The sequence below is a fragment of the Cannabis sativa genome, chromosome 4 (genome assembly GCF_029168945.1).
Source record: "Cannabis sativa cultivar Pink pepper isolate KNU-18-1 chromosome 4, ASM2916894v1, whole genome shotgun sequence".
Classification (NCBI taxonomy): domain Eukaryota; kingdom Viridiplantae; phylum Streptophyta; class Magnoliopsida; order Rosales; family Cannabaceae; genus Cannabis; species Cannabis sativa.
This window is the reverse complement of record NC_083604.1, coordinates 38,283,622-38,294,758: the sequence shown is the minus strand read 5'-3', so window position 1 is coordinate 38,294,758 and position 11,137 is coordinate 38,283,622. Positions and strand designations below refer to the sequence as shown.

Sequence of the window (11,137 nt, the reverse complement as noted above, 5' to 3'; positions counted from 1 at the left end):
GGGTGGAGTCCATTCCACAATTCCCTATGAAACACATATCTTTTTTAAACATAGAAGTAATATAATGAGTTAGCTGTTGTCAATATAAATTCTTGATCTTGATTGTATGTTCCATTTCGTTTTTACTGTTGTAAGTAAAAGTTTGATACCTTTTAAAAGTTCTTTGTTAAAGTTTCACACTACCTTAATTGAGTGGGAGAATTTTAAAGTTCTATACCCATCCTCATTAGGTTGATACTTGTGACAGGTACTTAAGAACACTACTGAAAAGCAAATCTAACCATTCACATGGATAGGAATAGCTTATCAGAATTATGAGAATAAGATAAAGAACTCTAGTTCAGTCCATTCAAATGACTTGAACCAAGAATTCTTAATCCTCATAAAATTTGATGGTATCTTAATTTTGATTACTTCATCTCTGGCATGTATTTTTCACTTCAAATACTAGTCTGCTATGTTGATGACTTAGTCTTGACTTAAAGTTTTAGACTAATACAAAAGTCACAACTAGGTAACCCTCTAAACAATCAGAGGTTAAAAGTATTATTTAACCAGACATCTGCTATTGAGTGGGAGCTATCTGAGATGTAATCAAATAGGGAACATTAAAAGATATTCAAGAAAGATTTATGCAAGTGATCTATATGTTAAATATTAAGGAACTGTGTATCAGTTATCCTTGTATCTCACCATCTAATTTCGATTTCTATAAGATGGTGCTTACTTTGGGGGTGGAGGAATTATTGTATAATAATTCAAGCTCTACCAGAGAAGAACTATAACTTGGTCTATTCGAAAATACCAGAAAGTTATATCACTGAAGATAAGTCTACAATGTATTATCTCAATTACATATTTTAAAATATGAGAGATATGTCTTCTGTTAATTCAGATGTACTTTTAAAACAGTAAAGATTTCAGTATCCCTTGATAAGTAAAGCATATAGTAAAGGATGTTTCATAAGAGTTTTTATGAACTAGTTTCCAGAAGTTTGGGTGGATTCAAATATACTACACTTGATCAGAAGATCAAGACATCAGATTGACCTATTTGCGCAGTTTGTTTTATATTAGTGCAAGTGGGAGTTTGTTGGGTTTTATGCCCTAAATAAAACTCTTTACAATCTGATTAGTTATCAATATAAGAAATTTGAAGTGATTGATGTTTGCATGAATTTTACATGCTAATGGTTTAATATGTTTAATATGTTTATTACATTCATACACACAAAATCAGTTAAATCCAGATCATATGTTTATTCACAATTACAGTATCGTCAACACAGTGGAATGTGATTGTGATCATATGAATCAAAAGTTTTGGTCCCTGTTTCATCAGTGTTATTGGATTTACACTAATGTGATAATCAGTGATGTTGTGTACTTACACTTGGAGTAAGTGTTATGTTCTTTCCAGGACATTAGTAAAGTATACTGGTTTCGAATGTATAGAGTATACATTGGACTGGACCGATATTGCAACTAAGTTAAGATATTACAAACTTACCGTTATACATATCTTTCCAAGTCAATATCAGTAGTTGATCTTAAGATTAAAAGAATCTAAATCCTGATATGCTTAGGCTCAACTCAGGAGTGCTATTCATGTTCTTAGATTTATTAGTTAAGCCTACTTTTGGGTCAGGGTGATACGTATATTTTGGGAACATGATAGTATGATTGAGTGGGAGTGCTGAACATAAATATGGAATCTATAGCTTCTACTGGTGTATAGAAGTCAAGTGATGATTCCCTTCGAGCTTAGCAAATAGAAGTAAATGGATGAGCTCTTGTTTAACTGACTAATTATTAGATCACTAAACACCATTTACAGGTAGCTAAGTGTTTTAAGGCGAAAAATACATTGAGGGGTGAGAACGGTAAAGAAATCCCATCTCGATGTAGATCATCTATATAGAGGAACTTTAAATCACAATAAGATTATAACAATGGTTAAATGAGATAGTATATTGATATCGTGGAACATACAGTATGCTCTATATAAGTCAGAGAGTGCAATTCTAAGTTCTAAGAGTGGATTCAACGAAGAATTAATAAGTAGGAATGTACTTGGTAAATTTGGTTCACTTATTGGAAGCTCAACATATAGATCCATGGTCCCCATTCTAGTTGAGAACATTCTGCTTGTAAGACTCATTAATTGATTCGTGATTGATCAATTATAATTCTAAAGTTAGACTATGTCTAATTTTATGAATTTTTACTAAGCAGGGGTGAAATTGTAAAGAAAAGAGTTTCTAGGTTTATTTATTTATTAATGGACTTTATATGTCTAATTAATAATTAAATTAAATGACAATATTATTTAATAATGTATTTTAGTTATTAAATAATTAGTTTTGGCATTTAAAAGGTTAGAATTGGAAAATTGGCGTTTTTGAGAAAATAGAGATAAAATTTGATAAAACTGCAAAATTAAGTGAGGCCCATTAACACACCATGGTCGGCCACTTAAATAGGTTTTTCAAATTAATATTTTCATTATTTTAATGCCAAATAATTCCTAACCAAAACCTAGTAGTTGCCTATAAATAGAAAGTGATGGCTCAGTCACGTAACATGCTTTCACAAGTTTTCAATAACCTTTTCTGACAGAAATTTCTCTCTTCAGAAAAACTTAGCCTTCCCCACTTTCTATACCTGGCCGAAATCCCTCTCTCTTTTCCCTTCATCTTTTTCGTGACCCTAGTGAAAGAGTAAGTGCCCACACACAGCAAGCAATAGCTCAATCATAGATTAGAAGACTGTGAAGGATCAAACTTGAAGAAGAAGGACATTCGGGCTCAGATCTTGATTATACTCTGCTACAGAAAGGATACAAGGGTTAGAGATCTGAGTGGAAGGAGACATTAATTCCGCTGCATCAATGTAAGGTTTTCTTAACTTTATATGTGTTTATTTTATCGTTTTAGAAAGTTCATATTTAGGGTGTTTAAACAACATACTTGTGAGTAGATCTAAGATCCTGGTAAAATAAATTCATAACAGGATTAAGAACATTTGATCTAGGATCAACTTGGCGATATTGACTTGAATAGATTTTACGATAAGTTTAATTAAATCTAAGTCAAAGTTCAATATCGGTCCCTTCCGATGCATACTCCATGCATCCAACCTGAGTTTACTTTAACCAATGCTCTGGAAAGAACAAAGCATTTCTCCAAATGCAAGTAAACTCTTGTTGTAGATTATCATATCAGTATAACCCTTGTGTCTAATAAATCTAGGAAACTTTATTCACATAGTCATGTTTACTTTCCAATATGATGACAACACAATAAACAGGATCAAGTATGTGAAAAGGGTTTAAGATGAATTTATAAATTAAATAGACAAGCAATTGATAAAGTGAACCAAAACATACACAAATGAATGAAAAATACTTCTGTTTTTTTATTGATGTTGAATAAAATAGATTACATTGAAATGGAGTTTTATTTAGGGCATAAAACCTAACAGTTTAGTGATCTAATAATTAGTCAGAGAGCTCATCCATTTACTTCTATTTGCTAAGCTCGAAGGGAATCATCACTTGACTTCTATACACCAGTAGAAGCTATAGATTCCATATTTATGTTCAGCACTCCCACTCAATCATACTATCATGTTCCCAAAATATATGTATCACCCTGACCTAAAAGTAGGCTAAACTAATAAATCAAAGAACATGAATAGCACTCTTGAGTTGAGCCTAAGCATATCGGATTTAGATTCTTTTAATCTTAAGATCAACTACTGATATTGACTTGGAAAGATATATATAACAGTAATTTTGCAATATCTTAACTTAGTTGCAATATCGGTCCAGTCCAATGTATACTCCATACATTCGAAACTAGTATACTTTACTAATGTCCTGTAAAGAACATAGCACTTACTCCAAGTGTAAGTACACATCATCGGTGATTATCACATTAGTGTAAATCCAATAACACTGATGAAACAGGGACCAAGTCTTTTGATTCATATGATCACAATCACATTCCACTGTGTTGACGATACTGTAATTGTGAATAAACATATGATCTGGATTTAACTGATTCTGTGTGTAAATGTAATAAACATATTAAACCATTAGCATGTAAAATTCATGCAAATATCAATCACTTCAAATTCCTTATATTGATAACTAATCAGATTGTAAAGAGTTTTATTTAGGGCATAAAACCCAACATTTTTTGCACAGACTGATGTGAAGATGTCACATGCCTACTCCCAAGCTAAGTCGGCTGCTGTCAAGAACCTTGCCACTTCCAACAGAATGCGAAGGGAAGTGGACTTGTCCAAGAAGGATGCTGAAGATGCACGGACCTAGCTTGAGACTGTGCGGGCAAAACTTGGAAAGGTCAATAAGAAACTTCTTGCTGTTGAGACCAGAGTTGCCGAGTTGACCAGGAAACTGCAGGACATGCCTTCGACTGAGCAACTTGAGGCAGATAATGCTTCTTTGTCTCAGGACATTGCTAGTCTCTAGGACGAAAGAAAGGGTCTCTGGACTCTTTTTCGCAGGTTGGAAGATGAGCTTAAAGACAAAAAGACAAGGGAAAAGGAACTTGAGATTGAGGTTAAGAGCAAGAAATCTGAGGTGGAGAAGCTTGGGAAGAAAGTGGATGCCTTAGAGACAGTTGATCTCAAGATTTTTTATAACTTCTAGAAGGCCAATCCCAAGGTGAATTTTGAATACCTTGGGGCTTCCAAAGACATGTTTCTCGACTATTGCACGGCTCAGGCGACAAATGAGAACCCTGAGGCGACCACTTCCGCTTCTCCCATTGACCAGAATGTTGAGGCTCGTTTTGCCCAGACTGATGATCCTCCGGCCTCTTCAGACCTAGCTGATCCTCCAGCCCCTTTAGACCCAATTGACTCGTACAAAGAGCCCAGAACTCTTGCTGTTTAATTGCCTTCTTTTTACTATAATTTTTTATGTTTGTTCGTCTAGTAGGCCTTCTTTTGAGATAAAGTGATCGGCCAAGCGGTCTTTAAACTTGGAATATTTTTCATTTTTTGAACAACTGGCTGACCGGGCAACCTTTAATCCTGGATTTGAGTGCTTTGTTATTCTTAATGAATTTCATTCCTTGTTTATAATCATTGTGTAACTATGTTTGTTTTGTTTTTGTTTTTTACCAAATGCTCTGTACAGGGTTAGGTGTCCCCAAGTGACCGAGCAGACTTATGACTCTTGGTCACTTGTTTTTCACAAGTATGCTTTTTGTTTGTTCGGGGCTTTAGGTATGAGCGGACCTTTTGTACACATTGGATGGTAAATTTATAACATGCTAATAAACTTGACTTAATTCAAATTGAAATAAACATCTTTATTTATTTATTGGTCGGAAATATGTTTGTTACCGTAGTAACTTACATTGAAGCTATTATATTGATCTAGTCTGATCTTTCGCTTAGCATAAACAAAACAAACTGCAAAAATTAAAAGTTGTACTTTCATAAGTTGTCACCCGACCTGAGTACTTTGTAATTTTATCTGAACCTTTGGGCAAGGTCCGCCCAGAAGGCGATTCACTTAAGAGTAAATGTTCTTTTTTTTCGTACTTAACGTGGTCATCCGACTTGGTACTTTTACCGGTAGTACTTTCTTAAGTGTTCCCCATTCACATATCTTGGTACTAGAACGAGTTGCCTTTTTTCGTCATACTTACCAAGTTTGTATGCTCCAGATTCTAAAACTTCGATCACCTGATATGGCCGTTCCCAGTTTGGTTCGAGCACACCTGTCGTGCTATCTTTGGTGTTCAAAATACTCTTCTTAGGACCATATCTCCCACAAAGAATTTCCGTGCTTTCACTTGTTTTTTAAAATACCGAGCTACCTTGTGGTTATGGGCTATCAATTTCAAGTTTGCTAGGGTTCATTTTTCTTCAACTTCTTCAAGTGATTCTGCGAGGAGTGCATGATTAACTTCTTGGTTATATGTCAATCTTCTGTGGGACGGTGGTTCGAATTCTACGGGCAACATAGCTTCATAACCGTATGCCATGGTAAATGGAGTCTGTCCGGTCGCTATTTTCTCAGTTGCGCGGTACGACCATAATACTTCAGGAAGTTCTTTTGACAAATTTCCCTTAACATCTTCAAGTTGTTTCTTTAGGGTATCTTTGAGTGTCATGTTGACTGCTTCGACTTGACCATTTTCTTGGGGATGTGCCACTGCAAAGAAACTTCTTATGATCCCATGGTTTGCTCAAAAATTAGTGAAGGACTGACTATCAAATTGTTTCCCATTTTTCGAGACTATCTTGTACGGTAATCCGAACCAAAATATTATGTTTTTTCACAATGAATTCTTGCACTTTTTTAGATGTGATTGTTGCTAGTGGCTCGACTTTCGTCCATTTGGTAAAGTAATCAACTGCAAATACTGTGTACTGTACTCCGCCTTTGCCCTTGGGTAACTGTCTGATTAGATCAATTCCCCAAATGACAAAAAGGCCAAGGACTTTGCATCTGAGTTAGTTTGTTGGGCGGTGCACGAGGTATCTTTAAAAATCTTTGGCACTTCTCACATTTGTTAACGTAGGCCTTGGAGTCTTCAATCATGGTCTGCCAGAAATACTCTTGCCTTAGAATTTTCTTGGATAAACTTTGCCCAACTGCATGGTTGCCGCAGAATCCATCGTGTACTTCTGACAAAAGTCGTCCAGCTTCTTCTTGTGTAACACACCATAGTAGTGGCACGGAGAATCCTCTTCTATACATAACTCCCTCTACAAAGATGTATCGTGTAGCCTTTCTCCTCATTTTTCGAGCTTCATTCCTATAATCTGGGAGTTCCTCAGTAATGAGGTAGGCTGCCATTGGCGTCATCCAGTTTGGGGATGTATCAATCATTTCAATCTCCTCCATGCCAGTGATACTAGGTTTTTTAAGAAATTGGATGGGGATCAGATTTGCTTTATCATTTATGTTGTTCCTCGCAAGTCAGGCTAGTGCATCAGTTGTTGTGTTTTCTTCTCTTAGAATTTGCTTGAGAGCATAGCTTTTGAATTGTGGGAGCAGATCATGTATTTTGCTTAGATATGCTATCATCTTTTCCCCCGAGCCTCGTACTCCCTAAATACATGATTTAGCACTAATTTGAGTCACTGCAGAGCTCAATGTGTTCTGCCTGCAATTCCCGAGCAAGTCTTAGGCCAGCGATAAGGGCTTCATCTTCAGCTTCATTATTTGATGCCTTAAACCCAAATTTGACTGCATTGTGCAAGTGTTCCCCCCAAGTGTGACAAGAGCGATTCCTGCGCCAGACAGTTGATCCGTAGCCGACCCATCGACATGTAATTTCCAGGTTGGCTTGTCTTTGCTATTACTCGGATGAGGTACTTGTACTGGCTCTAGGTTGTTTTTTGAAGTACTCTCTTCTTTACCCGTACATTCAACCACAAAATCTGCTAAGGCCTGACCCTTAATCGTTGTTCGGAGCTGAAAGACGATTTCATACTGGCCCAACTCGACTGCCCATTTGAGCAATCATCTAGAGGCGTTCGATTTTTGAAATACTTGACGTAATGGTTGGTCAGTGTATGCCCGAGCAGGATAAGCCTGAAAGTAAGGCCTTAGCTTTCTTGTTGCTACGATTAGGCAATAGGTGAGCTTTTCTATCAATGGGTACCAGCCTTCAGCCTCAATGAGTCTTTTGCTGATGTAGTAGACTGGATGTTGGATATTGTTCTCTTCTCTAATCAGTACGACACTTACAGCATGTTCCGTAACAGCTAGGTATATTCCTAATTCTTTTCTGTCCATAGGTTTTGAAAGTATAGGAGGTTTTGCGAGTTGTATTTTTAGCTCTTGAAAGGTTTTTTTGCATTCGTCTATCCATTCAAACTGTTTATTTCCTCGCAGGATGTTGAAGAATGGAACACACTTGTTGTAACATCCTAACTAGCATAGGCGTATTACGTGATTTTTAAACATACTGTGCAGCTCGTTGCTAATCAACGAGGTTTATGGAAAACGTGATTAATTAAAATTTTTGCTTTTTCATTAAACTTGTAAAATATTTATACAAAATACTCGGGATCCCGATGATAAAACCATTTGCAAAAGTTTACTGTCTATACAAAATACTTGTCGCCTAGCGACCAATTACAAAAATAGTCTTGCTGTCCCGATGATCGTACGCTCCAGGCCTAACCGCCCCGACATGTACAATCTTCACCGGCTCGCTCACGGTCCATCAGCCCTAGCCTTGCCCTTACCTACACATAAACATAGCACTGTGAGTCGACAGACTCAGTAAGAAAAGCATAATAATAATCATACATAAATCCCGGTCATGATCAGACGCCCATACCCCTGACCATAACCCTAACTGCCGTGTCCAACACGATACTGAGTCCTGAACGTTCATAGGGACGGTACTATTGACAAGTAACAGCCTATACTCGGTCAAACTGGTCATACTCCAGCTGCTAGTCATACTCTAGCCTGTACCGATGTGTTACAGTATCAGCCTATACTCGGTCGAACTTGTCATACTCAAGCTGCTAGTCATACTCTAGCCTGTACCGATGTGATACGTCAAATAGTACGGAACAAACCAACCTAAGTATCAGCCTATACTCGACACACTGGTCATACTCCAGCTGCTAGTCATACTCTAGCCTGTGCCGATGTGATACAGTGTCAGCCTATACTCGGTCGAACTGGTCATACTCCAGCTGCTAGTCATACTCTAGCCTATACCGATGTGACACAGTCGGATGGTTCGAAGCCAACATACATATCATATGTAATCTAACAGGCTTCCTAACATGCACGCTAAACATGTAATCTACATATGCATACTGTTATACTAATCTTACCTCAATTCCGAATTCAGGTGTGCCGGTCAACCTGACTGGAACTATCTGCGCGACGAATTACAGGCTCCTAAACCATAAAAATCACAACACTATAAGTGATACGCTAAATTACTTCCCGGGGACTTAAACTAGGAACTAAAAGTTTCCCTATCGATAAAAAGCATGGCAATAGCCCAAATAACATAAAAACGAGGAAAACTAGGGTTCCTGAAAATTCCCCAACCGGTAGACCGGTTCTGCAACCGGAATTCCGGTTTTGGGAATTCCTGAACCCTCATCCGGAATTTTGGTTACACAACCAGAATTCCGGTTCCTCGCAGGAACTTTTCAAAAATTCCCACATTGCACAATTCCAATCCAAACAATACCAAAACTTCCAGACCTGCTATTTAGACCCTAAGGAACAATTCTAAAGCAACTACACAGTCCAGAACACACATAATTAAAAATCACCATGTGAGCTCCAAGCTTTGAGTTCAAACTCAAACTTGGCTAAAGCTCACTTACAACCCTCAAAACTAGATTAAAAGCACATAATCATGCATAAAAACACTGTAGAAAACAAACTCTAACTCATGCAATAATCACAGCAACAGATTTCGAAATTTTCCTTTGAAAACTAAACTTTGAGCTAAAAACTCTCAATCTTGAAATCAAAACAATTATCATGCATTACACTAGCTCTAATCTACTTAAAACAACAAGATTAATCCTCTGTAAATCACAACAAAATCACAGCAACAACAACAACCAATTCAAGCATGCATACATCATCTTTTTCCTCAAAATTCAAGAAATTAAAAGAACAAGGTATAAAGATCTTACCAAACACTTGAAGAACACTAAGATTGAAAGGAAAAGAGCTTGAAAATCAAAGAAATCTCAACCCTAAAGCACCATACCAGCCGAGAGAGAGAGAGAGAGAGAGAGGAAAAGAGAGAGCTTTTGAGAGTTTTTGTAATTTTTTTTTTCTAAGTTTTGAAAAATAGAAATGAAATGCCACTTAACCCCTTTTTACTTCAGCCAACAAAAAGCATTATTAAACATATATTCCAATTAATAAGTCACAAAAAGACAAACTAACAATGGGGCAAAATGACTATTTTGCTCCTTCACACTAAAATCACATAAATAACACTAAAGGGGTATTTTTGGGAAATTCTAAATTCCGGGCCATTCTCGACATTCCCAATGTCTAATAAACCGTCCCACAATACTAACATACTAAGTTGTGATTTTACTGAGCCAAACACCGAGTTCCATGTTACCGGGCACCGGAAATGCAAAATTATGAAAACTACTAAATGACATAAAATGCATCTCAGAATTCAATAATAACAGTATAAATAATTATTTAAATAGCTATAAATAATTTTCATAATTAAACATGATTAACTGCTAATTTCCAAATTAAACTAGGCGGTCTTTACACTTGTCTATTGACTTTGAAACAAATCTACAGAGTGCAGCAATCCGACCAGTTAAACTTTTAGTTTTCTTGGTTTTTGTAGGCGATTTCATATCCAGGAGGGCTTGAATTTTCTCTGGATTGGCTTAAATTCCTCGGGCATTAACGATAAAGCCCAGAAACTTACCCGAGCTGACTCCAAAGGAGCACTTTAGGAGATTGAGTTTCATGTTGTCTTTCTTGAGGATTTTGAAGCATTCGTTCAGGTCATCTATATGGCCCCCCAGCCTTCTTAGATTTGACGAGCATGTCATCCATGTATACTTCCATATTTCGTTCAATGTGGTCCTTGAACATTTTATTTACCAATCTTTTGTATGTAGCTCTGGCATTCTTGAGACCAAATGGCATGATTTTAAAACAGTACAGACCCATATCTGTTCGAAAACTTGTATGTTCTTGGTTCGAAGGATGCATCTTGATTTGATTGTACCCTAATAGGTGTCCATGAAGCTTAATATCTTGTGTCCTATTGTTGCATCCACAAGTTGATCTATTCTTAGAAGTGGAAAAAAAATCTTTGGGGCACGCCTTACTAAGGTTGGTGAAGTCGATACATATCACCATTTTTTGTTCGGCTTGGGCACTAGTACGAGGTTGGCTACCCAAGTCGGGTAGAAAGCTTCAATTAGGAAATTATTGTTGCGCAGTTTTTCTACTTTTTCCTTTAAGGCTAGGGCCCGTTCTTTGTCTAACAATCTTCTTTTTTGTTGAATGGGCAGGAAATTTGGATCGATGTTTAGGGCATGTGCAATTATAGGGGGATCGATTCCGACCATGTCCTCATTGGACCAGGCAAAAATGTCTAGGTTTGCTCTT

The 11,137-nt window shown here is 36.9% G+C and overlaps 1 protein-coding gene across 1 annotated transcript; it reads right to left on the bottom strand.

The window, feature by feature from the left end:
* Window positions 1–5,897: 5,897 nt before the first annotated feature.
* LOC115713558 (uncharacterized) lies at window positions 5,898–6,892 on the bottom strand. Its single transcript, XM_030642042.2, has 2 exons — window positions 6,553–6,892; window positions 5,898–6,196 (listed from the first exon to the last, which is right to left on the bottom strand). Exons 1-2 carry the CDS (start codon window positions 6,890–6,892, stop codon window positions 5,898–5,900), a joined length of 639 nt encoding a protein of 212 aa, XP_030497902.2.
* Window positions 6,893–11,137: the final 4,245 nt, after the last annotated feature.